Source organism: Phalacrocorax aristotelis, chromosome 3 (genome assembly GCF_949628215.1).
Source record: "Phalacrocorax aristotelis chromosome 3, bGulAri2.1, whole genome shotgun sequence".
NCBI lineage: Eukaryota > Metazoa > Chordata > Aves > Suliformes > Phalacrocoracidae > Phalacrocorax > Phalacrocorax aristotelis.
The window spans coordinates 44,482,609-44,509,246 of record NC_134278.1 but is presented as its reverse complement, the minus strand read 5'-3'; the positions used below and the strand labels follow the sequence as shown (position 1 = coordinate 44,509,246).

Genomic DNA, 26,638 nt, shown 5'->3' with positions numbered 1-26,638 from the left:
TCTTTTCAGTGGTGCCCAAGGACAGGACAAGGGGAAATGGGCACAAGTTGGAACACAGGAAGTTCTACCTGAGTATGAGAAAAGACTTCTTTCCTGTGAGGGTGCCAGAGCAGTGGAACAGGCTGCCCAGAGAGGTTGTGGAGTCTCCTTCCCTGGAGATGTTCAAAACCTTCTTGGACACATTCCTGTGCCCACTGCTCTAGGTGTCCCTGCTCAGTCAGGGGAGTTGGACAATATGATCTCTGGAGGTGCCTTCCAACCCTACCATTCTGTGAGTTTATCAACATGTTTTCTGAACACCTCCAGGGATGGTGACTCCACCACCTCTCTGGGCAGCCTGTTCCAGTGCCTGACCACTCTTTCAGTAAACACATTTTTCCTAATACCCAATCTAAACCTCCCCTGATGCAGCTTGATGCCGTTTCCTCTTGTCCTGTCTCTAGTAACCTGGGAGAAGAGACAAACACCCACCTTGCTACAACCTCCTTTCAGGTAATAATTTCTAGTTGCTAGTCACTTTACTTGGCCAGTTAGAATATTTTATCCTAATCTATGTTGCAGCCCACTAGTTGCATGGGTAAGCCCAGCTGGCGAAGCATATCAGGTCAAAAAAGCAAAGGGAAAACGGGCTTTCAGATGCAGTGCTCAGACTTAAGAGGCTGTGGTGAAGGAATAATTCTGTTATAGCCTAAGGGGGCTGTGGGTGGAACATAGAACTACAGAATAATTCAGACTGGAAGAGACCTCAGGAGGCCATGCAGGCCAACTCTCTGCCCAGCACTGAGCCAGTTTGAAAGTCAGATGAGGTTGCTCAGGATCATGTCCACCTGAGTTTTCAATATCACCAAGGATGAAGATTCTGCAGCGTCTGTGAGTAACATGTTCTGGTGTTTGACTACTCTCACTATGTTTTTTTTTTTTCTTCCTGAGGCCTAGTTGGAGTTACCCATACTGTGGCTTGTGTGCAGTGTCCCTCATCCTTTGCTGTGAACCTCCAAGAAGAATCTGGTTCTTGTGCTCATTAAAAACAACAGATATTTTTTCAGATGCTTAATAACACACTTTGTCAGGAATACATATAACTTTTGCCAAACGCGTAAAAAACAACCCTCTTCCAGCCAGTCTTGCAGACCTTATTCAATAGCATGCTGATCAAATCAGTTTAATTACTTTTTATTTTTCCTACATAAAAACCCCAAACCTTTTGCTAGCCTTGCTTTTTTAAAACAGATGAGACGTCTGAAATTTCTCCTTTCTTTCTCCCACATGGTCGTATATTGTATTTTCCAGCAGGTGCCTGCCTCATTATGTGCAGTGAATGGATGCTGGTGGTTTAGGAGATAAATCTAAGTCTTCAATGTGAACTTTTGAAAGGTAGCTGTCCAGTCCTGTGAATTGTTTTTCAACCTCATTAGGTATATGGACCCCTGCATAGCAAATTTAAACCCACTGACAATAGGCTAGCCCTCAGGGATCTGTTGGAAATAATCTGCTGAGGACTATGGTGACAATGAGGTAGTCTCACGTAGCCTTCCAGGCACTCGTACAGTCAGTGGAGAAAAATAAGCTTGTCCAGAAAGTGGTTTATCCCACCTGTGGCTCAATTACTTGCTCAGTGTCTCTCTGCTTTGTATCCTGAGAGTCTCTCTAGCTTTGCTATCTAGCTTTTAGGATAGCTACCTTTAGGCAAGGTTAATCCTTAGTGAGCACCTTTGCAGACCTTTTTCTTGTCATTATTCAGCATATGGTCACATGCCTTATTTACAAACCATTCTGAATGCTTAATAATTAACTTCCGTGTGTGTTTCTTCTGTGGTGGTATTCATCCCTTTAATAACTCAGTTCTTCAGGAACATTAAATTATCTTCCTTACCTCACTAGCTTGTGCAAGCTATTCCCTCATTTTAAAAACAGGAAAAAGGAAAAAAGTGCTAGGAAAAAAGCTCACAGATGAGGGGTTCAGTTTGGGTTGCCTTGAGCACAAGGGGGAAACTTTGCAACAAAGTGCGAGGGGGGAAAAAAAACCCCAATGTGTATTTTTGATGCAAATTGCAAAATAATAATCCTGTCTTTCTAAAGCTGTCTTAGCTAGAACTTCAAAAACCTGATACTACTTCAAAATGGTTATTGCTACAAGTTTTCTGCACCAGTAGTGTAATTCGCAAAATTATCGCTTTCAAAGGATCATACAAGTTTCATTGTGTATAATGATAGAAAAGAGAGTATGATATCTTGTGAAAAACAGAGATGACTCTTTTTTTTGTCAAAGACTTGAAAAGTAATTTGAAAACACATTATATGTTGATTAAATTCTTATCTTCGGTAGGTAATACTCCAACAAGCCTTTTATTACTTGATCATTTTGATTTAGACTCTTCTGTCAGTTGTCACTTCTGAATTTTCTCTAGATGTTTTTCTGGAGTCTTACATGATATTTGTGGAAGTGTTTAGAAATACATACAATTAATGTATTTGTGGTATTTTGATTCCTGTGTCACTAACTGTATGTGTATATGCTTTTGCATATATTAGATCATAAATACTTTGGAGTTAATATATAATCATATATAATGATTTCAAACTGTATTTGTGTCCAAATTTACCATGCTTTCTCTTACTACCAAAATGATTTTAAGAAGTGAAGTAAAAAAATATCCAAACTTCCCACATATAGCCAAAGCCATGCTGCGAAACACTGAAAGAATGTGTGTTACGTTTGCACATCCATTCTGTCAAAATTGCAGACGTGCACACTGGTACCCCAGACCTTTGTATGCTTGGATTGAGTAATCTGGAAAAATTTGTGTGGCCTGGAGAGGAGCTACCTGATTATTTTTGGAGCAAAATCAACTGAGTAGCAGTTGGGCCTCCCGCCTCTTACCTTATTTCTGATTTGAAGGGTTCGTGAGTTGGTAGAGCTGAGAAGTTAATTCCATCCTTCACACTGCTGAATTCATTCAGCATGTCTGCTCAAGCTCCAACTGTGTCATTTATGATAAGGAGGTGACATTTGAAAGAAATTTGGCAATATTTAATACTGACTCATAAAGGCATGCTCAGAGTATTTATAACGGAGAGGTTGTACCATGCCTTGCTGGTATCGGGACATCTGCATCTGCCATAAGAAATTTCCGTTGCATTTATGAGGGTAGAGATGGGGCTGAGTGCATTTGCTGACTGAAGTTAAGAGCCTTTTCAGTCCCCATTCCCTTCATTTTGATAAGTTAAGAAGGCAAGTTCCGACTGCATTCATCTTTTCTGGAAATATCAAATCAAAGCATGAAATCTCAGGTAATAGCACTTCTGCTGTTAAACTGCTAGATCCAACTGAACTGGATTAAATGTGTGTTTTCAAGGCCACCACAAATGATAGACTTGAAAAAGCATCTCCACGGTACACAGGCAATACGGTGATACACTTCGAGCTATTGTCAGCAAGGCTGAAAATGTAATAGTCCCCTATTGTCTGTGTTTTCCCCACAGTTTTTGTTGTCTGAAAAGTGGATTCATCGCCCAGTATACTCAACATATTCTGTTCCTGGGTGTGTGGCTATTTGAAAATTAACTGGATTCTTCATTTCTTAATGACAATAAAAATGAATATGAATTAGACATTGTCTCGGGGACTGATCAGTCACTTCGGTGGACTTCCAAGCTTTCACACTTCTAAAATGATGAGGAAGATGGATGATCTCGATTCTATTATGGTTCTTTGTGGCTCCTGGCAAGCTCCAGAGCACACTGAGGTTCCAAGCATCCTAACTCCAGGAAGGGGGGGGCCTAGTGAATCGTTCCTGGGTTGGTAGGCTGTTGTCAGCCATTGACAGGGCAATTTCTGTAGTCTTCTGAGACTGCAGAATTGTGGAATGCACCTATTAAACATTATATAGCTCTTATATAGAAGCATATATCTCAGTCAGCTGTTCAGGCAGTACAGATGGATGCAGACCCATGTAGGTACATAGAGGTATGGAGTTCACATACAGTACTGTTAAGAAACAAGATAATTAAAATCGATATCTGAAATGGTTTAGATGAATTTGCTTTTCAGAAATGCGTGTTCTGTCTGACTGCTGACTAAGCTTATGTCATTACCTCAAAGCTGTGTTGGAATTAGGTAAGATCAGTCTCAGCCCTAGCAGGAGGAAAATGTGTGTGTAAAACCAGATGTTAATAAAGAAAAAGACTTCCTTAAGGCCCTAAATTGGGACTTCATATTGTTGAGCACTTACTAAAGTTGCCAGACATTGCCAAAAGGCCTACCCAGGTCACTGCTCAGCCAGTCTGGGGGCTGCAAACGCCACTGTGTTCTAAGTGGTTCAAAGAGCTGCTGTATACATCATGAAAAAGATTAAGCTCATACACTTTGGAAAACATATTCAAAGAGTGTAATCAACTGTATGTATCAGTTGATTAACAGCCTGTTTCCTAAGAGCTCACTGTGGTCACTCATATAATGTATGATTGATCATCTAAGCGATTTTAGACTAGTATTTGTAAATTTGACCCATTTCTTCCCTCACCCAGGAATAAAGAGACAAAGAACTGTCCTTGCTTCTGTCCAATAGTCAGCCTGCTTCTTTCTTGGAACGAGCCACCACCAAGCATCTAAGAAGTGTTGGTTGTAGTTAACAGTCAGGTGGGACTTGTTTGAGGGAAGCATCAGGTGTCTAGTGTAAGTGCTACTGTATTTAGTACTTCCTAGAGGGATGCTAGGCAGTGAATAGCAGTGAGAAACACTGCTCAGTTCCTCCCCTGAGGAGGCTCCTGATCTCTGAAAGCTCAAATCTCTTTCCAATTGCTGTCAGCAGGTCAATCAGTATGGACTTGTATGCCACCACTGCATGGTAGAGTCAGGCAAAGATATCCAGGTTTATCACTGAAATGGTTGACTTGCATGGCAAAATCATTCTGTGGATTAAAGACCGCCTTGCTGTTGATGGGTCTTTGTGAGATGTAGGCAATGAGGAGGTTGTTCCACTCTACATAACTGATTAATTTGCCTGTTAGATAAGAACTGAATTTCCTTTGCCAGATTGGAGTTTCTAAATTCAGGCAGATTGGTATAGAGTTAAGAATTATTCTGCCATTTAAAGTTGTATCCATTCATCCTGGTGGCAGAAGGCCTAGTGTTATCCAGTTTCCTCTTAGCTTGGCTATCGCACTGGGGAATTGCTAGTTACCCTCCAGTCTCTAATTTGGCTTTCCTGAATATTTTGGATTTGCATTTTTTAATGCTCTTAACAATGTTTAAACATTGCTGTTGGGGACTGGATCTTTATTTTAGTTTGTACAGATGATATTTGTAGTTTTAGATGCAAAAATCTGAAGCATAATTATTTTTAAGACAAATGGCCCTACTTTGTAATGTGATAAACTTTCATTGGGTTTTTTTTGGCTGCCATTAATAGCACTGCATCCCAGGACCCTTAAGAGAACAGATTGACCTTGTACAGTTCTGAAGGCTCCTTCAGCTGGGTGTTGTGGAACAAAGATGAGAAAACCACTTTTGTTTCTGAAACTCTCGGTGGGAGATGATATACAAGGTCTCTCCCTCTCAGAGCCAAGACTCAGATCTTCAGTAACTTTGCTTAGGACTGCAGTATCAGGAAGGAGATGCTGTTGTAACACCTGGAAGTTGAAAAGACTGCGTGCCATTCTTAGTGTGTGAATCACTTATTCCAGCTAGAGCAGGGAGAGTTTGCGTGTGTGTTAAGAACATTATTGCCTTTCCAGACTCATTTATACGCTCACTAATCATGATGACTGTATGCTGTTTAAAATATAAACGTTTTTGAGCCTATTTCCGGTGTACAGGAGGATATGGTTTGGGAATTTAGCTTTCTGCAGCCAGATGGATTATAGTGTTGCTAAGGAAACAGACTATAAATGAAGTGGCAGCTGAGTGTCCCTAGAACATCAGACTGCTTGAAGCTGGTATTTTAAACTCATTTAGGTGGGTAGATAAATTGATGATGCGATGAGAAGTTAATTTCCTATATTTTATGGTTCATTAGTTTTCATTGCTTTGTTAGTATTTACAAAAGTTACCTTAAATTCCCATTCAGACCACCTGGTGTGTGGGTCACTGAACAAAAATTTGCTATTAAAATTAGAAAATGGACAAAAGCTGTACAGTAAAACAGATCCCCAAATAATCATTAATCTATCAGTGGATAGATAACTGTAACAAAGACTTGGCAGCAGTATGGTCCTACTGAAAAACTAGGACTAGGAAGTAAGCTGAGATTACATGGGAAAGAATAATGCTACAACAGGCCTTGTGAAGTTACAGATTTTGAACTTCATGTATAACCTGTTTAACACGTATGTTATACCGATCTGATTTACATGTATAAAGTTGCTCAGAGCGAGTGAATTGAATTGCACTTTTGATAGTTGCTCTGTTCAAGAAGAGGCATAGGCTCCTTTTTCTAATGCTTTTGCTGAAAATGTATCAGGTTTCCAAACCAGGATTATTGACTGGTACAAGAGGATTTTATTTTTTTTTCCCACAGAGAAGGGCAAGCATAGCTGAGCTGTTCTAGCTAAGCACGTGGCTGTAGGAAAAAAGGCTTGAGCCCAGGAGACAGAGAGCAACCACCGCCATTGGTAAGATGGACTGACTGGACAAGGAGAAAGCAGGAAGAGTTCTGAAGAGCCTGAAATACCTGCAAACCTCAGACTTTTAAAAGGGTGTAGATAGGATGATGATCTTCCCCCTCCCACTTACCAAGGTCTTCAACATAAGAGGTAAAATAACATGCTTATTTCACGTTGCTTTCTTTACTCCTGAGTGCCTTGTGTTCATGCAGTTAAAGTCTATTCTTTGCAGCTTGGTGGGCTTGGAAGCTCTGAAATACTAGAGAAGGTAATGGCACCCGTGTTCTCAGCATTGTGTGAGTTTCAGATAAAAGGAATGACTAGACTGTATCTAGATATGATATATTTAGAATTGCACCCACTTCAAAAAAAAAAAAAAAGTGGTGAGAGCAGATAGATGGATAGTGAAGGGCAACACAAAAACCTAACAAGAGAGTCTGCTGTTTTGAAGTTGTACCCTGTGCATGCAAGGGTGTAAATTCAAGCACATGAGCAAGTGCTTATAACTTTATTCTGACATTATTTATGGAGCATATCTCCTCAAAATGGAACTGTCATGGACTGAATATGCATGAGTTTCACAGGCTATGTTTGCTTAAGAAGAAAAGGAATAAAAGCAGGCTGGAAAGAGAACAGGCAATAGTTGAGTCTGTAGAGCTTCAGAAACTTGCCTTAGCTACTTCTGGAACAAAAAGAGGAGATCTGAAAAGGTCTTTGTGAAACTGAAAATTGTGAGAACTTGCCAAACAAAAATAGTTTGTGAGCTAAATATGAAATGGAAGGCCGAGGAAAGATTTGAAGTATGTACAGGTGGTCAGTAGAATTGCCATTCTATGTTTTCTGAATTGAAATGAAACTGCTTTTCCAGAACGTGTTTTATTGAAATGAGTCAGCGTTCCAGCAGTGTTAAACCTCTTCAACATGCAGCGTTTAAACTGTTATTTAGAGTACACTGGAGAGAACCATTCCTGGTCTTTTCAGCCAGGTAGGCAACAGAGGTCATTGTGGAGATGGCCTTAAATGCACTAGAACCTTTCCTTCCATGTTTGTCGTATGACTGGATTTATTGCATTGATGTATTGGTCTGCCTATGGATCAGGATCTGCCACGGTCTTATCACTGGGAACAGTAGCCAGGAGGAGACTACAGCTGTCACAGTATGTAAATCGTAACTTTTCTTTAATTGTCCCTTTGCTGAGGGACTTTAGGATTGAGGCAGTTTAATTGTTGTGGTGGCTGATTGCTCCCTGAAGGATGCATTGCATCCTTCCTGAAAGGCTCTTTCTCATCTTCTGACAAACTGTGCCCGTTGTGTGGTGGAAGGAGCTGTAGGACCCATGAGAAAGCTGGCAAGAGAGAGCACACTGTGGATCAGATTAATGTCTGCTGCAAACTGCCCATAGGAAATGGATAGTAGGAGAAAGGTGGCAAGACAGATGAAAATGTTCTGAAGGATTAACTGTGGCTCTTAGACTGTTGGTTGAACCAAATGAGAAAATTTTTGAGGGAACTAAAGTAAATGTACTGCACTGTAGCCTGGTGTGTTGGAACAGGTCTTACTAAAGTGAATTTTTTTGTGTGTAAACAAAATAATGATGTATAAACAAACAGTTTTGGCTTTTATTGGAGAGATTTTGTAGAAATATGTTAAATTCAACATGATTTTCAATGGAAGAAACAATAATGATTTGGCAAAAATTTCTATGGAAGTTATTTTCAGCCAGCTCGGAGAGTATAAAGGAGCTGCTAACAGAAGCTTGACTATTACATCTGGAGTAGGAAAGTGGTTTTCATAGAAAGAAAGAGAAAATTATCAGAAAATTAGAGAAAAATACTTTAAACCAATCCCAGAGAAAGGCAGAAAAAGAATATTTTTATTGTCTGTCATGACATCCTAATACAGAATCCTTTAAAATGACCTGCAGACTTTCCCCATTGGCTTAAAATCTCTCCCCTCCCCACCTTCTGTCTTGGAAATATAGGAGGAACATCACTTGTTATTTTGTATGTGTTCATTTTGATGCCTTGTACTGAATACTGTTAATTTTAACATGAACAGTATTTCAGGATTTAAAGAGAGTTATAGAGAGCACAGAGGCAAGGGTTCATCATCAAGTCCAACCATCCACCCAACACCACCATGCCTCCTAAACCATGGCCTGAAGTGCCACGTCTACACATTTTTTGAACACCTCCAGGGATGGTGACTCCACCACCTCTCTGGGCAGCCTGTTCCAGTGCCCGACCACTCTTTCAATAAAGAATTTTTTCCTAATATTCAACCTAAACCTCTCCTGATGCAGCTTGAGGTCATTTCCTATAAATCTAGCCCATAACTTTCAGTTGTTAATAACTTTTGTGTGTTCCAGTGTTTAAAAAAAAAAACTGTATACAAGTATGTTGGTCTGACTTTTTCAGTGGTTGCTGAGTAATTGCAACCAAATTAGAAATTATGTGTTACATTTATTGTTCTGCTTAGTTATCCTGCATGCCAGATGATACATTGCATACAGTGGTTTCTCAGAATCTGTTTCATATTGAAAATGAGGCCAAATAAACTTCTCTGTAACTGAAGAAATACTTTGATATTATTTGCAAAATGAGTTAATTGAGCATACTTTGCCAGCTTTCGGTTAAGTAGGGAAATATGATCTTCTACCAAAGTGGAAGAGAACCTGAGTGTGACCTCTTCTGGTGAGGTAATACTTCTCTTTCTAGGTTTGGGGCTTTTGGGTTGGCAAGGTTCTTTTGTTTTGGGGTTGTTTTTGTTTGTTTGCTGTGGGGTTTTTTTGGTGAATTTTTTGTTTGGGGTGTTTTGGTGTTTTTTTTTGGTGCTATGGTTTTTTTGGGGGGGATTGCTGTTGTTGGTTGTGTGTGTTGGTTTTTTTTTAAATAAGTAATTATTTTTTAAAAATAATGTGACAATCCCTTTTATTACTGAAGGAGCTTTTCCATGGAAACAAGGTTTTCTTAAGTTTGTGTTCCCAGTTTGTGAAACTGGGAACCGCTGTAACTCTATCCGTGTGAGGCATTCGATTTGTCCTAAAATTTGTTTAACAGTTCCCAAGTAGCACTAAACCACTGAGTACGGCAAAATCATTTCAATTAACTGTCAAGTTATTTGTAACCTTTAAGCAAGGTACTCTAAAAACATTGTTGCTACAAAGGATTTGAATCCTTCAGTTGATAAGCATATTTGTCTGCTTTGCATTGTATTAAAAAAAACCCATAAAAACTTGAAATAGTGATCTCTTGTGTTACATTAAACTAAAAGTGTGCTTTAAAAATTGCCAGATTGATTCACTTAAATATTTCTGGCTTGTAAATTTAATCAATTGTTTTAGCTGTTCATGATGCGTGTTCCAGCCCTGCCTATCATGTCTGTACAGAAATTGTTAGTGCCATATTGCATAAGGTCTGAGCGTCTGTAATACGTCATCTCACCCTAAGAGTTGTCCAAATGGGAACTCTCAATTTAACTGTCTTTTTTAATCTCTATTATGAACAGATATCTAACTAAGATTGTTCCTCCGAAACAATTGCTATCTTGAAAGTGTTATTGCAGTTGGCTGGCATGAGACAAAAATAATTCTGAAGCTACTAAAACAATTAGATGACATGGATAACTATTAAGACGTAGTTAGTTTATTATTTAGTCTCTGTTTCTGTTATGAAAAATAAGTTACTATTGTAACACGTAGCTGATTTTTAACAGACTAATTTAGACTAAGAACAATGTATAGGGTAAATCTGGGGGGAAAAAATTAAAGTAACGCAACTGTTAGAGTATTTTGTTGCATTAAGCATTTTGTTTGCTTTTGGCTGAATAGAGATCCTAATAAATATTGAAAATACACACATACACATGTGTATATGTTTAAGAAAAAAATACATTAATATGCATATAAACTAAGTCTATGTTTAGTTCTCAGCTAAATCTTACCCTTGCAGACTTTAAGTACTCAGAGCAGGATGCTGCAAGCAGCAGCAGTTGTATTGCTGAAATACAGTCACCTCATTTAACTTGCTACCAGCGCGCCTCCTCTGTGAACCAACTGCCAAGAAGTAAAATCCATAACATCTGTGTTACAGCAGCAAGACTCTTGGGCAGCAGCAGAATTTGACTGTAGCATGAGCTGCATCCCTGTGAGCAATGCAGAATCAGGGCTGATCCCTTTGCTCTGGGAGCTAAACCAAACCCCAGGAACCTGTTGTGGGCAGCACACAGTGTGAAAAGAGTACAATTTCAGTCATTCTAATCACTTTTCCATTAGCATCCCTGCATTTTTTTTATAAACAGATGAATTTTTATTAAAATCAATTTTGTTTCAAAAACCAGCTACGTTTTTGTGGGAGAGGCAGCTTAATAAATTGCATCAATATAGAATGTTGTTGAAGACGGGGTTACCATTTTTATAAGATGAATTTTGTAAGCCTTTGCATTTTGGTAGAAGTTAATGTGCTAACGGCTGTTGTCAAAACTAATGAGAAATAAGAAAATCAATCTTCCCCCATTTTTAGCAGAAAGCTGCACAATAGTGTATGTCGGGTGTACTGGGACATTACAAAGGAGGTAAGAGTGATGTAATACAAGGAGCCTTTAGTTCTCTACCTTATGGTATATGAAGGTGAAACATCTTCATAGAACTCAGTCTTCCATTCAGAGGATATACTGGAGAAGCTGCTGTAGTTGAAAAGCCAAAATAGCCTTAGGACAACTCTGAAGCTTTCTTCACTTGCATATTATGTTCTGATAGACTGACTTTTTGGTGAAGAAAGGAATCTTTCAGTATTTCAGTTTATTTTTGCCCATGGTTTGACTTAACATTCCAAGAAAACGTTAAGAAAACTTGCCAAAAAATGGCTGCGGCCTAGGTGCAACTAGATGTAGAGAGCTGTTGGTAAAGTACTTAACAAAAGTTATGACTTATTTGAAAAGCAATGGTATACTGAAAAAGTTTCATAATATTTTTGAGACCTTCTCTAGCCTGTTGTTATGTCTTTAACATAATCTGAATGCTTGTGGGAAACATTTTAAGTTTAACGGTGTTTAAGATCTCTGTGATTTTAGTTCCACTATTTCAGTTCTTCGGAAGTGACAGTTTCTGGTTAGGGGAATCGAAGTAGACCTAATAATATGCAAATTCCTCTAAGATCATCAGCTATTACAAGTTTTGCACCGTTCTTGCTTATGGCACAGCACTGTCTTGAATGTAATACCTCTTAGTATTTAGAAGCCAAATCTAGATCTTACGCCTTGATCTGTATACCCCAATACCTCACAGCTTCTCTGCTGATTTTTTTCTAGGCCAGAAATGTGAAGCTTTTAAATTTGCTTGTCAGGGTCTGTTTCAGTCCAGATCAATCCTTCTGCTTCAGGACTGGGGAGCTGAGTTCAGGAGTGAGTGAATGAGGCAGAGGTCAGGACTACCCTTTCAGTAGCTCTGCCAGCTCTAAATGCTGGTATCATCAAGGTTGTAATACCACAAGTAGAGCTCTTTGCAGGTACAGGAATCCTTGCATTCAAATTTCATTGCAGGATTGTGAAGGGTTACAGAGCTTTTCCCCTCTGTTCTTACAAAAAAGCCTGACTAATCATTTATAATGGGGGTGTAAGAAGGAATGTCATTTGGAAACAGTGTTAACCCCTGATTGCCAACAGAAAACTACCCAAAACCATCTCAACCAGTTAAGTGCAAGCTCTTCAAGGTACTCAAATTTAGTGAAATTTTCCAAATTGACTTTGAAAACGTGCTTTTAATTTTTCCCTTGTTGGAGGCTTGAAGTGGAAGAACGTTCTAGTTTATGGTGGTGTTTTGGACGCTATTCTAAATTGGTTTTAAAGATACTTTTAATAAGAGAAATACTTTCTATAAACACGTAAGTAGAGGGAAGAAATGGTTCTTATGTCAGAGAATGTGTTTGTCTGCTGGGAAGATCTGACAGGTTGTCGCTGTATTTAATCCATCCAAGTTCCTGGCAGAGCATTCTGCCTGCTGGCAAACCTAGTAGCTGCTTTGATGCTTCAGAAAGCCTAAGAGAGAAGATTAACCGTTTATAATTCTTATCTCACTAAAAAGGGAACAAACCAAGTGGCAAAGGTCTATAATAATGTAATGGCTACACTTTATCTCTTTTATACGTAATTAAATCTGAGACTTGTACTTTTCTTCCCACCTTGTTCTATGGAATAAACGTAAAGATCAAATTTTTGTGCTATTGGAAAATAATTTGTATCAATAGATTGTCAGAAAAATCTTTTCAGACACTGACTTCCATTGTGGCTAAATAATGGATTTGTTCTGCAGAAGGCAGATTTCTCAGCAGTCGCCAGTCTGGCAGATCAGACCTTATGTTTTTGGGTGTTTGAAGTCCGTGTTAAGTTGGTTGCAGGTACAGAAACTCAGCAATCGAATGGTTGGAAGAACCAGGAGTTTATGAGTGGTCTTAAAGTACGGTTTGTTCTTATTGTGTCCCTTGCAGGAGATCATTGTAAATTCAGTGGCTGGTTTGTCCTCCAAGTGCTGTGTACAGCATTTATTCAGAAACTTGTTCCTGAAGGATCCTGACATCTGTTGCTCCAGTCTGGAGGAGACTTACAGATGTTCCAAAAGCTGCTTCTGGCAGAAATAAGAAGTTGTGTAGCCTTTTTAAAACCAACATGTAAAAATGTCTGTGTCCCATGTCTTTGTTCTTTTGATTTTTATATATAAACAATATTTATACGTAAATCACACCACTGGGATCTTTCAGTGTCAGATAAACTCAGCTTTCAAGGCGCACTGAAATTTTCTGGCTTCCTTCTGAGAATACATGGAAAAGCTACATTGAAAATTGATGCTCTCAGTTAATGACAGGTATGTCATGATGGAATGTGGAGCTTTTTAGCTATGTTAGGCCCAGTTTACAGAAATATTTTTAACTATTTGAGATATAATAGCATTGTGCTGATTGATTTGTACAAGGGCATGTAAGGGAAGTGCTGAGATCCTGCACTGAAACTTTAATGGTTCATTCTTCCTCTCTAGACCTATTTTCTTGCCCTTAGTTTTTCCGACACTGTTACACTAATATCTTTGCCATCTGGGGAAAATTTATTCAGCTTCGTTATGATGTTCAGTAGCACCCTGTGGATTTAAATGACATTTTTTTCTGAGAGACTTTGGGGGTCTCAAGATCAGGATCCTGATGTTTAAGGCTAAGCATGTATTTTAATAGATCTAATAAGATTTGTGGCAGCTAACTGCTCTGTGCTTGTCTACAAATTAAATAAATGCATCTGAATGAGATCTAAAACAACATGTTTCTTCAGTCCTGGCAAATATTAGTATTAAATGGTGAGTTTCTTATGCTCCACAGGTGAGATAGCTGAGAATTTTTTTGGCTTGATGAAACTTAGATGCCTTAGTCTGCCTAAGGCCTGTGCCTTCTGCAAGAAAGGGACATGTGATCTGCCTTCTGTCAGGAGATACACCATAGTCTACCTCTCCCAGTAAAAATAAAGTTTTATTTCAGGAAGAACTTTTGCTATTCTGATCTTGTCCTGCCTCATGTATAAATATGTCACCAACTTTTTTTTTTATTTGTTTGACAGGTTATTTGGAAAGGGAATTCTGTGCTGAACAGAACAGCACAAGATGACTTATGATTCCTGCCCTTCATGGGAGCCTGTCTGGATTGGTATGCTGCCTTTTTTTTATTTTATTTGTCAAACGGACACATTGTGATTCCATGTAAAATATATATTCCACCTAAAATATAGGAATCCGAGCATTTAGGAAGCTTCCAATTTGTTAGTTGTATGTTAATAACTAAGTAGAGACTATGCATTAAGAGAGTATGTTTTCAATATTTTCAGTGTTTATTGTTCTAGTTACTACAGTATTCGGTCACCTCTTCAACATGGTTAATGTGACCGTTGAACTAGTAGGAAAGGTAGAAGTCGGGGAATATTGTGACAGTACTAGAAATGAACCTAGAACTGCTTAAGTCCTTTCACATGATCTACAAATTGAGAACTTGATTTTTCCCAAGAGCTAAGAAAATAGAATTATTCTTTACATTTTGCATATTTGTCGTTTAGAATAGTAATAATGATTCCCATGGCTGACATATCTTGACAGTTAATGGCTCTCTGAATTAAGGACAGACAGAAATATCCTCAAGAGGGCAATTAGTTGTACTTAATGACTCAAAGCAGAGGTGGCTGATTCCCGCAATACTTTCCTATGAAAATTGCCGCAGTAGTGTTTATAGAGTGGAAAAAAGGAAAATTTCCTAAATTAAAGTAATGCCTCTTGTGAATAGTTTTATGGGTCATCTACTCATGCAGTGTAGTTGATTAGTTTCAATTTAGGATATGTAAATAGGTATTAAAACTGAAAACTGCTAGTTCCTTTTAGGAGGAATAGTTAGGTGAGTAAGAACATTGTCCCTGCTGATTTATGCTCTGACTCATTCTTTGCACTGGCTTTAGCAGAAAGGATTCCATTGCAATACATTCCTGCCTCTGCTTAACAGCATAGGAGACAATGCCTGATTCATACTGAGAGTATGGGAGTATGTCCCGGGTTTCTTTGTACAATAAAGGGCTGTCAGAGAGCACATACTTAAGTATTTTCTATCAACACATAAATATTTTTTTAAAACAGATTAAGCGCATGGCCTTTGTGTTTGTTGTTGACTTTATAATTTTTCCCCCTAAGAACATTTTTCTTTTTTAAATATTTTTTTATGTTCCACCAACTGGTTTTGCCAAAGCTTACCATCAAAATAAAACTATTGATAGTAGCTATAAAGCATGCAGAACCTTCCCATTTGTGACCAAGAAATAGGTTCACTGTACCAGGCATTGGTAGCTTCAGGTTTCTGAAAAAGCATTTCTGTGTGCTGGACCAAATTTTGGTGCTAGGCAGTACTGAAAACATGCTTACTTTTAGCAGATAATTTTAATAAATCATTGAACGTTCTGGCAGCTCTTCATAGTGTGTTCTGATCTGTGTTAAACGTAACTTATTATGGTACTCTTATATTCCCTGTTTTGTCTGTGTTGAAGTTACTGGTTTTGACTGATGCTGGCTTTGCATATAAGATATAATCTTTTATTTCTGGTTGAGCATGCTATCCAAATTTTGAATGGAAACCTTTTAGCTTCAAAAGCTGTTAAAAACAGACACCATAGTTCTAGCAATAATTATATTTGATGAATGAAATTTGTGTGGTATTTAGCTTTAAGTGTGCACTTCATTGAAATAATTGTGTCTATTATGTTCCATAAAAAGAAAGTTGCATATGAGCGAGAACCTTGCTTGAGAGAAAATGTGCAGTAATCTTCAGTACTGGAATGGAAAAAAGTGATTGTGTGATGCTTTTTTGCATCTGAAAAGAATCAGTGATAGTACGTGTTCCAAAAGTGAGAATGCTGTGACAAAAAAGGTATCTGCCTCTTGCATGAGTACTTTGACCATCAATATGTTTACCTACTCAAGCTGCCAGAACATGGTCATCTTTTACAAGCTATGTGATTACTACTTGGGAATGATGCTGGCTTTGAAATTTCAGGATCTGTCTTTTTCAAAGATCAAGTGAGGACTGAAATGAAATGGCTGTGAAGTTACCTTATTGCCTCCTTTTTTCTGCTTAAATTTCTATCCCTACGTAATTTTGGGGAAGTTGGAGGAGGGATGGAGGCACATGTTTAATAATGACATGGAAGCTTATGGTAGAAGCCTTTTTTTTAAAAAAAAATGTATATATGACTGCTACAGAAGTGATATGCTTTAATTTATTGGCTAAAATGCCAATCACTTTTAGAACGGATGGGAGCCAAGCAAGAGCCTAACTAGCTTGCCTTCAGGTTAGATAAATGTAACTCCAAAACACATTTGAGCATGCAGATTCAGTATGTGGTGCATGGAGAGATTTCATACCTCAGAGTGATAAACAGAGTACGGAGAAGGGTGCTGCCTGGAAGCCATCAGTCAGGAAGCAATGACACAGGAGCAGCACTCAAGAGTGTCTTTCTACCTGGGTTCCAAAGCCGGCAGTTCTCTCATTAGGTTAGGTGTTCTCTTTGCAACAGCTGATCTCCACTCACTCTTTTGTCCTTCTTGAAAAGAAGATATGGCTGATGACTTATGCAACAGGCAAATGGCTAACACTCGCTTCCCACTTCAAGCACTTGCCTATGTCCAGGCAGCAGCTTGCATGATGTCATTCTCCTCCTCTCCTCTTAACACTAAGCTTCATACTGAGGGGAGAAAGCACAAAACAGGAGATCATTATTTGCTTAGAGAGCTGGGAGGGTGAGGGAGCGTACATTAGATTATTTTTCTTAGTCACTTTTCCTGTGTTTGTTAGGAATAGTCTATAGACAACTATTAGTCCTTTGTTATATACTGGGTGCTACTGGCTTGAGAAATGCAGGGTAGCACAGTCTTTTTGTCTAAAGGGTCCAGAACACTTTGGCTCAGACTCCTCTTTTCTGGTTCCTTGTGTTTAGAAGGACAATTTGTGATAAAGCAGTATTTTCTAAAACTTTGATTCTTTACCTTAGAACATTTGCGGTTGGTTGTTTTCTCTTTAGAGCTTTTATGATACATGTTATCTAAGACTCTGCTGAACTTCATAATTCAGATCGTAAAGTTTTGTGGCATCAATGTGTTTAAAGAGCTGTAAATAACCTAAGTGAGCAAATTCTGTTGTATATGTTTAAAGTAACTCAAGTAACTGCATGTATGTGTTCAAAATGTCTATTCAAATCAGATGGCCGTGTACCTCTTGCAGTCAGTAGAGAGAGGTAGGTGCTTCATGAGGGGGATTCACCTCTTCCCGACATGGACATCTCTATAAAGATCATGTGAAATATGTCATAAATTGCCTTCTAAATCCACAGAAGTTCTATGGCATCCACAGCATCCTGTGGCAAGTATTTTCATAATTAATTGTGAAATAATAATTTCCAGTTCCGGGCTCCTCATTTCAAGAGAGAGATGGACATACTGGAGAGAGTCTAGTGAAGGGCTACAAAGGCTAGAGCCTCTTTCCTGTGAGGAAGGGCTGAGAGAGTTGGGACTGTTCAGCTTGGAGCAGAGAAGGCTCAGGAGGATCTTACCAATGTAGAGAAATACCTGTAGGGAGAGTGCAAAGAGGACAGAGAAGAGGCCCTTTTCAGTGGTGCCCAGCAATGGGACCAGAGGCCATGGGCACAAACTGAAACACAGGAGGTTCCCCCTAAACATCAGGAAACACTTTTCTTCCACTGTGAGGGTGACCAAGCCCTAGTATAGGTTGCCCAGAGAGGTTGTGGAGTCTCCATTCCTGGAGATACTCAAAAGTCATCCGGACATGGTCCTGGGCATGGACTCTAGGTGTCTGCTTGAGCAGAGGAGTTGGACAAGATGATTTCCAGGGGTTCCTTCCAACCTCAGCCATTCTGGGATTTTGTAATTCCTTTGGCTTTTCCTATTCTTACATTATGAGAGACAGCACTTTCCCTCTGCCACTAATTCTGTAGACCTCTATGATACTTTTTTTTTTCAGTCACTTTTGAATGGAGATCTGGTGGAGCAGAACTGAATATAGTACTAAAGAAAAGAGGTGCCATGGATGTGTATTGTAGCAGGTAGTGTATATAAATATACAGCATATGTGGGTAGCTCCTGCTTTTCTTCTCTGTTTGTTTGCTAACAATTCTGAACACTTGGCTGATGTTTTAATAGAGTAGATTATCAAAACTTGAAGATCTGTTTTTCTTCTGGATGGTAATAGTTGGTTTAGCATCTGTTACTGTGCAGATAACTTCTTTTTTTTTTTTTTCCTATACATCCATAGCTCTAGCAACATGGAATTTTATCTGGCAGTCTATTAGCTTGTCACTAACTGTCATGAGATTCCTCTGTAACTCTGTATAGTTGACCTTTGTTTTTATTAAATTGCTCTGAAAAACAGTTCATGTTGATCATCAGCAAATGTCGTGGTTTCACATTTCCCTCTTCTCCCCTATTGGTTGAAGAGCTTGAACTGCGGTACAGACTTTCTTTGCAGGATCATTCTAGTGACCTTTTTTTACTGCAAAACTAACTGTTCCTTCTTTTGATTCCTGTTTTAAACCTATTGTCTGTGAGAGGGCTTTAAGTTTTTCTGATAGCAGGTTAGCTTCTTGGAGACACCTTGTCAAAACCAATCAGAAATGCAAAAGTTACCTTAGCTGGCATATTGCTAACAGAGCTCTAAAAGATACTGCCCTGGGGATCTAACCTTCTGTACTCTGTGATTTTAAATCCAGAATTATTCGTTGAATTTGTGCTCTTTTGCAGTCCCTGCAGAACGCTACAGCTTCCTTCCCTCTTCAGTATTCTTGGTTTGTGGAGTCATAAACCTTGGTGGAACTTTGGGTGAGATTTTCATGTTCATTGCTAAAATCCTTGCTTATTTTTCCTGGAAAGCTGTGTTAACATTTCTGCTGTTGGTTACAGATTTTATTCTGATAAATATGTTAAAGACGACTAGTAAAGGAAATGTTTATAAAGCCAAAGAAAGAAGGCTTTTGGCTACTATATATGCTTTAGCCTGTAATTAACATTGAGGCTTTCTCTAGAAGAGTTACTGTAAAATAAAAAAGGAGAGAATGGAGAGAAAAGAAAAATCTAGAATAAAGTTAACAGAATTTGGCATTTTTGCAGAGTGTCAATGTACATAGCTTAGTTTAACAATCTTTGAAATATAATAGGGTAAAATAGAAAATGATGACATTCCCTCCCATTCCATCAGGAAGACCTCTAGAAAGTGAAATTTGTGTGACTCGATGAAATGAAGTTACTTATAATAACATCCCTTCATGATACCATTGAAAATTAGAGGAGACAGAGAGGTTAATCATTTGTCTTAGAAAAAGTGCTGAAGGCAGTCTGGCCCTGGAAATCTAGTGATACTGAGCTGGCATATCGGAAGGGAACAGCTTTGCTATGGAATGAGGGGAGCAGGTCATAGTGCTGATGTTATTTGATGAATCCTTGACAGCAGCCTGAGCAGGCTTGCAATGGGATCACTAGAAGTCCAACTGGGGACATAGGTGAGACTTTGTTTTGCAGTTAATTTCTTTGTTGATGAATTATTAGCCAGGGAAGAGGAAACTTCTGATCTTCCATGAAGCCTGTAGTCCTTGTGTAAATTCGTAACAGCATTCCTTCCTCCACTCCTGCTTTTGCCTGATGTTGATACCAAACAGAACCCGCAAAAATACTGCAGTCAGGATTTTTGTTACCAAACATAAGCTTCTTGAGTTAATAGAACAAGCTTGTCAGCATGTGCAGAGATGGAGGAGATAGCTTGCCCTCTGAAGATGCCTATGTCCCTCTTATGACTAAAATAATGAAAACAGCCTGAAGTGACTATTAACAGTGATCCAGAATGAATAAGGTGAATCCCGCTTTATGTTTCTGGTTATGGTGATCTGTTTTTTTTAAAAGGGCATAGAATCCTCCTGGTTTCCAGCTTGACCAGATGCCAGAGTACTCTGGGAGCATTTAATTTAATAGCCCAAGATAGAGGGGAGGAGTTCTATGAAGAGCTAGCACTGAAAAGGGGAGACAACTCTCAGCTCCTTTGTTTTTTATTTGCCTGTAAGAACAGTACACGTAATAATCCATGTACTATCTTGTTGTACTGTTACTACATGTAAACTACAAAAGGAAATGTTGCATTTTATCAGCATAATGATGAGGCAAGGAGTTCAGCAGAATGTGGAAGGATTAGATTTACAGGGAAAAAGAGGGCTCACATGGTTAGGATGTTTTACATGTTTTTCCTGAGGCATCTGCTGCTGCTGCTGACTGACGTGGAACAAAAGATTTTGTATTATGTAGGATAGCTCAGATAGGTAGGCTTTTCAGTGCTTACCAAACAGGCAGATAGGTGACCTGATACTATTTAAGCTACTTGGAAATGTGATTAAAATTTCCAGCTGTAGGCAGATTAAAAAAAACCATGAAGTTAGTTTAAAAATTGAGATTTAAATAAAGATACTTTTTTGATTCATTCGTACTTCATCAGTAAAGTTTGTTTTCAAACACAAAATTTTTCCGCTCCTGGTTATAGTAGAAAAAAGCTCGGTGAGTTGAGGTTATTGTAGAGTATTGACAATGCTACAGGAGCAGGATCTATAAGAAAAAGACCAAATATTACAAGACTCTTATGACCGGTGCTTAATTAAATTGTGTTGACCTAAAGTGTAAATATGTATTAAGGATGGATCCTTTTGTCGTTAAGGAAAGTGGAGCAATTGTTTGCTTCCCCTTGGTTTCAGAGGGTCTTACTTTGTTGCTTTAAATTTCTTTCTTCTTTTTCAGATGGAAATACTGACATGAATTTAAGAACTTTGATGCTTTCAGATGTTGAATTTTGATTTGTTAAATGACCAGGAATAAGATACTGCCTGAACAAGATAAAATGCCTTGAAGACCTTTGGTTTTGCTTTCATTTCTCCTGGAGCAATGGTTTTCTCAGCAATGTTGACACTGGCCCACTCTGGGACCTCAAATGCTACTTTTATTGTTTATGAAAATGCCTATACGAATTTTACCACTCCCCAGTTCTTGCTTCGTAGTGGCACAACACAGCCATTGAGATATAGTTCAGGTGCCGTGCTCACCACTGAGAGAAGTACTTTTCTGGTAAACACAACAGCTACCCTGCCATCACAAGAAGTTTTCAGGAGCTTGAGTTTGCCACTCCAGATCATTCTTTCTGCTGCTATGATATTTATCCTATTGGTTTCTTTCCTTGGAAATTTTGTTGTCTGCCTCATGGTCTACCAGAAGGCAGCTATGCGATCTGCAATTAATATCCTCTTAGCAAGCCTGGCTTTTGCAGACATGCTGCTGGCAGTGCTGAACATGCCTTTTGCTCTGATAACAATCATTACCACTCAGTGGATTTTTGGGGATATATTCTGCAGAGTCTCTGCTATGTTCTTCTGGCTTTTTGTCATAGAGGGGGTAGCCATTCTTCTTATTATTAGTATTGACCGATTTCTTATCATAGTTCAGAGGCAAGATAAACTGAACCCGTACCGTGCAAAGATTCTCATTGTGATTTCCTGGGCGGCATCCTTTGTTGTCGCTTTTCCGTTATCAGTAGGGAATCCTAATCTGCAGATACCCTCAAGAGCACCTCAGTGTGTTTTTGGCTACTCTACGAGCCCAGGTTACCGAGCCTACGTGATAGTTATCTTGCTAATTTCTTTTTTTATTCCATTCCTGGTAATGCTGTATTCTTTTATGGGCATACTCAACACCGTCCGTCACAATGCAGTTCGTATCCATAGCCACCCTGATAGCATATGCCTCAGCCAGGCCAGCAAACTTGGTCTCATGAGCTTACAGAGACCTTTTCAGATGAATATTGATATGAGCTTTAAAACTCGTGCCTTCACAACCATCTTGATCTTGTTCCTTGTCTTCATAGTCTGTTGGGCACCCTTCACCACTTACAGCCTTATTGCCACATTCAACAGCCACTTCTACTATAAGCACAACTTTTTTGAGATAAGCACTTGGCTCCTTTGGCTCTGCTACCTCAAGTCTGCACTGAACCCACTGATTTACTACTGGAGGATTAAGAAGTTTCACGATGCATGCTTGGACTTGATGCCCAAATACTTCAAGTTTTTGCCACAGCTACCTGGCCATACAAGGCGGCGCATTCGACCCAGTGCCATCTATGTGTGTGGGGAGCATCGGTCGGTGGTGTGAAGCTGTGGTTGTTTGACAATGATTGTTATCTTCTGGGATTATTTTTTTTAGGCTTTAGGTTGAGTTTTTGTTTTGTTTAATATGGCTTCTTTGGTGTGGCCATATCTTATAACTTGATTAAATTTTCCAGTACTCAGTGCAATTTGGGGAGGAAAGATAGAGGGAGGGAAAGTGATTGGTTATAGCTGGGTTTACTACCAGAATACAATGTAAACAAAATAACAAATGTTACCTCTAGGATTCCATGGAAATCCATTCTTTTAAATGAAAACTACATTTGTAACATTTTGTCAGGTTTATGCTTACTAGGCCTGCAATTGCATCTAATTGTAGGGACTTTTTATGCTGCTAAGATACAGTATATTTAGTTGGGGTAACTTTTCTGAAAAATGTTGCTGCTGTCTGCCAATATATTAGAGCCAAAAAGTCTCATTAGATTACTTCTATTTTATTTTAACAATATTTCAGAAGTTTTCATGGTGACACTAGAAACTTTTTTCTTTTTTTAATATTCCCATTTATTTTTTTGTGCACTTTATAAAATTTACTATGGGATTTGTTCATTGGAATATTCTGTATTGAAGGGTGGTATTATTATTATTTTTTGTTGTTATTTTGGTGAATTTCAATGAAAGACCCATGTAAGCTCTAGGAGGGCAATTCATGTTGGTATAGCTACATGCACAGTCATAGATTTGCTGTTTTTGTAACAATTGATCAAAAGTAGCATTAACTGCTCAGTTATCAGGGGAGTTGGAAGGAGAAAATGGAAGAATGAAAGGAAAAGAAAGCAATGAAAATACCGTGTCCTGAGGTTCAGGCTAATACAAGATTTAGAAAAATAGACTTCATGTGAAAACTGTCACGGGGGAAGGGGTGGCTGTAGTTGTTACTTCAGGTTGTTACAAGCTGCCCAAACCTAATGGCATGCCTGAAAACCTATCCCAAATTGTGACTTTGGGCCTGTACTCTGCTCTGTGTCGGTGTAATGCTGGTTTGGCTTGGAACTCGTACTAGGCTAGGCGTGCCCTACGCTGCGGAAATCATGCTGTCAGGCGTTTGCTGGGATAGAATTAGGAATAGTAGGGTAACCCAGCAAACAAATAGCACGTGAACCATAGTTGAGGCTAGGGCTTAGTCTATGTAGTAATGACTGGGGAAAAAAGTCCTCAACTTCCTTGTTTTCCAGTTTAAGTATTAGACCGAAACCATAAGCTAATAATAACGTTTGGCCAGCAGAGTTTGCTAGGGGTGTAAGTTAAATTCCCCTTTTCCCTCCGATACTACTTTACATTCATTTTTTGTTGCCCCTTTTCCACTGTAGTGCCTGCTGCCTCAAGGGTTAACTTTGCTGTTCTCATCTATTAGGCATCAGCTTCTCTCCCTGAAATGCCAAACCACCTTTCTGATTAATGTCAGGCTGTCTTGGTACCTGCCTGGAAAGCAGAAAGACACAGGTTTTCCTTGAAGATAGCAATCCAGACTCAGACATTTTGGGTTTTTTTTAACCAGCTAAATAAATATTTAATGTGAGGTAAATGAAATTAAGACCTAGGTTTGGGTTTTGAAGTGAAATTCCCAGTTGTTCTGAGGCTGGGGAAGAATGCCTGCAGAATTTTTGTGTCCTTGCAGTGAGCTTTTTGGGGCAGTCTGTGACCAAGTACAGGAGGATTAATGTACAGCAAACTTATCAACCAGGGCTAGGGTTTGGGATTCCCTTTCTTCCACATCTCTTTCAGTGCCCCAAAGCATGGGGATGTCTTCATAATTCTTGTACCCGAGGAACAAATAATAGCAATGTTATCTATTTCTATCCATGCAGTACAGGGCGTTTGTGTATGAGGGAAATGCCCTGTACTGTGTGGATATCTAGGGACTGCTTGCTTCCTGAGGCCAGCTAAACATTCACACCCCAGATTTTATTTAGGTCTTCAGTGAAGAACTAACTTAACAATTTTCTCTGTTCTTCTCATCAACAACTACTGGTAAAAGTCTTGGCAATATTTAAAATTTAGGAGTATAAAAGGAACAATTTTGTATTAATAATTTCATTTTTTTAATAAAAGCTGCTAGCTGAGGTTGTGGGTTATGTGTAAAGGCATCCAGGCAGTGGCGATGTTATTGATGTCTGTGCTTTCCATTCCTTGCCAGCTTCACTGATGGTGGCATGGATTTTTCTGATCAAAATGACAGGCAGTAAAGGAGTTCCACTGTAAAACAGTGTTTTAGCATGTCTTTGCAGTATAGCTTTTATTTCTCAATTACATTCACATTGATAGCGGAAGTTTATGACCTGGTTAGTATGGATTTTCTGTTTCAGAGTTGTCATGCCTCTTTATCTCTGAAAGCAGCAAAGTTGTGCTTAGAGCTAACGTAACTGTCTAAGGAGCTGATGCTACTGTCTACGGTGGCAGGAACAGGTATTTTTGCTGTCTTCCAGAGACATAATGTAAGAGGTTTGAATAAATGTCATAAAACAAGAAGTAAAGATGATGAGTAATACAGTTAGTGAAATGACTTTCTTGAAGGGAGAGGGGAAAACATTTTGTGGGGATTTCATAACCTCTGATAAGTACTGGCTGTGAAGTAGAACTTGCAAACATCAAAGAAAGTTAATTTCTCTTGATAATTTAGTGTTTGTTTGCACTGACTGTAACAGGGTTTCCACTCAGAGCTGCGTCTGACAATACTTGGAGAAAAGAAACCCAGGTTGTGTGGCCCAAATTCAGAGGTGACTTACGTGGTGATCCAGTATTCGCACTTACCAGGTTTTAGAGGTGATCAGAGCATACAGTGAACAAAAGGGTGTTAAGAAAAAGAAATGAGGTGGCATAGAAGTATCCCCAGAGTAATTGTTTACAGAACCATTTGGGCTATTGTGTCTTATATACTGTCTTTAGAGCAGTGCCTTGATAATTACAGCTGAAGTCCTAGGACCAAGTTGAAGACTGCTAAACTGCTCAGTCTTGCTGTCTGTGATCCCGCCAAGATCAGCATAACCGTGCTGAAGTTTGTAATGGTAAAACGCATACGTGTTGGCAGGATTGGGGCTACTGAGGTGGTTTAGTGGGCTTGACCTTGACCAAGACCAAGGATTTTAAAAACTGAAATTGATCCTTCTTGATTCTACTGGGGAATTATAATTTGCTTCCTCTCCAGAAATGATACTCGTTACTAAACTGTATTCCCTCATGTTACATTTTCAGAAATCTTTGGTATGGAGGATTGAAATGAATGTATTTTGAAATATGTTGCAGTTTCATTCGTTCTGTCAAAGCACGCTGCTTACACAAGTCTCATTTGTACAAATCTATTGCTAAAATTATTCTTTTGTACTCAAAGCTGTGTATTTTTGACATTTCTTCTTACTCATGTGAAAACTTTATGTATATAGCGAAGAAAATTGGTTTGCCTCTTACTGCTTTCTGTTACTAATTTTTTCACTTGTATGCTTAATGCTTTCATATTTTCTTTTATCTGGGCATATGCATAAACAACCACAAGATTTCAGTGGCCTTTCTGCAGCCGTTCGAGATTTTTAGTTCTCAAATCATTCAACAATGCCCTCCTTGAAAGAGATTTTTATTTATTTTTGTGTGAAAAGTAAAAATTGAGAGCACAGGTTTGTAGCGGCTGGAATGGTGAGGAATTTAAGTCCAGTTTTCCAGGAGCCACTACTTTGCTATTATGAACTGGTTTGATTTTTTTTTCTTTTGAGGAGTAGTCATTTTCTGATGTGGAGAAACCTTGAATTACTGTTTTAAAATAAGCTGTTAAGTAGAATGGCGTTGTCTTTTCTGTACATATTACACCTGTGAAAATACCTGAGAAACAAAAAAAAAAGAGAAAAAATAAACATGAACATTCTCCAAAAATGTAGCAAAAGTCTATAAAATTGCTCTATCTTTGTTCATGTGCAGGTTTCTTGGATTTAATGTCCATCTTCATAGTTTCAAACACTTTGTTTTATCTGTATATTAAATAACAAAGATTGTTTGCCCAATGTAGATTGTTTTGTTTAAGCCGAAATGTTTCTTGTGTAAAGAATTTACAGAATGCTCTTCTCTGAGACATGGGGTAGACATGTGTCAGTATATCTAAAACAAATGAAACAATATCCAGCAAAAGAGAGAGTAAGCCTAAAAAGAAAATAACTTTTCCTAAAAACACTACCTGAACTGGGTGTGCTACCTTCTAGCTAGGACTGAGTAATTCGTATCATCTTGCTGTGCAATAAATAAAACAGGCAGTGGTACTGCATGGTATGATTCATTTCAGCACAA

The 26,638-nt window shown here is 38.7% G+C and overlaps 1 protein-coding gene across 5 annotated transcripts in view; it reads left to right on the top strand.

The window, feature by feature from the left end:
- The window catches only part of GPR63 (G protein-coupled receptor 63), a 31,638-nt gene extending 5,260 nt beyond the window's left edge, over positions 1-26,378 (top strand). Inside the window, exons 2-6 of one of the 5 annotated variants that reach the window (XM_075087315.1) lie at positions 6,519-6,753; positions 14,198-14,283; positions 15,885-16,038; positions 18,921-18,998; positions 20,952-26,378. In XM_075087315.1, coding sequence (XP_074943416.1) covers positions 21,096-22,355 — 1,260 coding nt within the window. In that variant the 5' untranslated portion in view covers positions 6,519-6,753; positions 14,198-14,283; positions 15,885-16,038; positions 18,921-18,998; positions 20,952-21,095 and the 3' untranslated portion in view covers positions 22,356-26,378. Of the gene's footprint in view, positions 1-6,518; positions 6,754-14,197; positions 14,284-15,884; positions 18,999-20,951 lie in introns of all 5 variants that reach the window. The other 4 variants (XM_075087313.1, XM_075087311.1, XM_075087314.1 and 1 more) reach the window with 4 other exon arrangements.
- Positions 26,379-26,638: the final 260 nt, after the last annotated feature.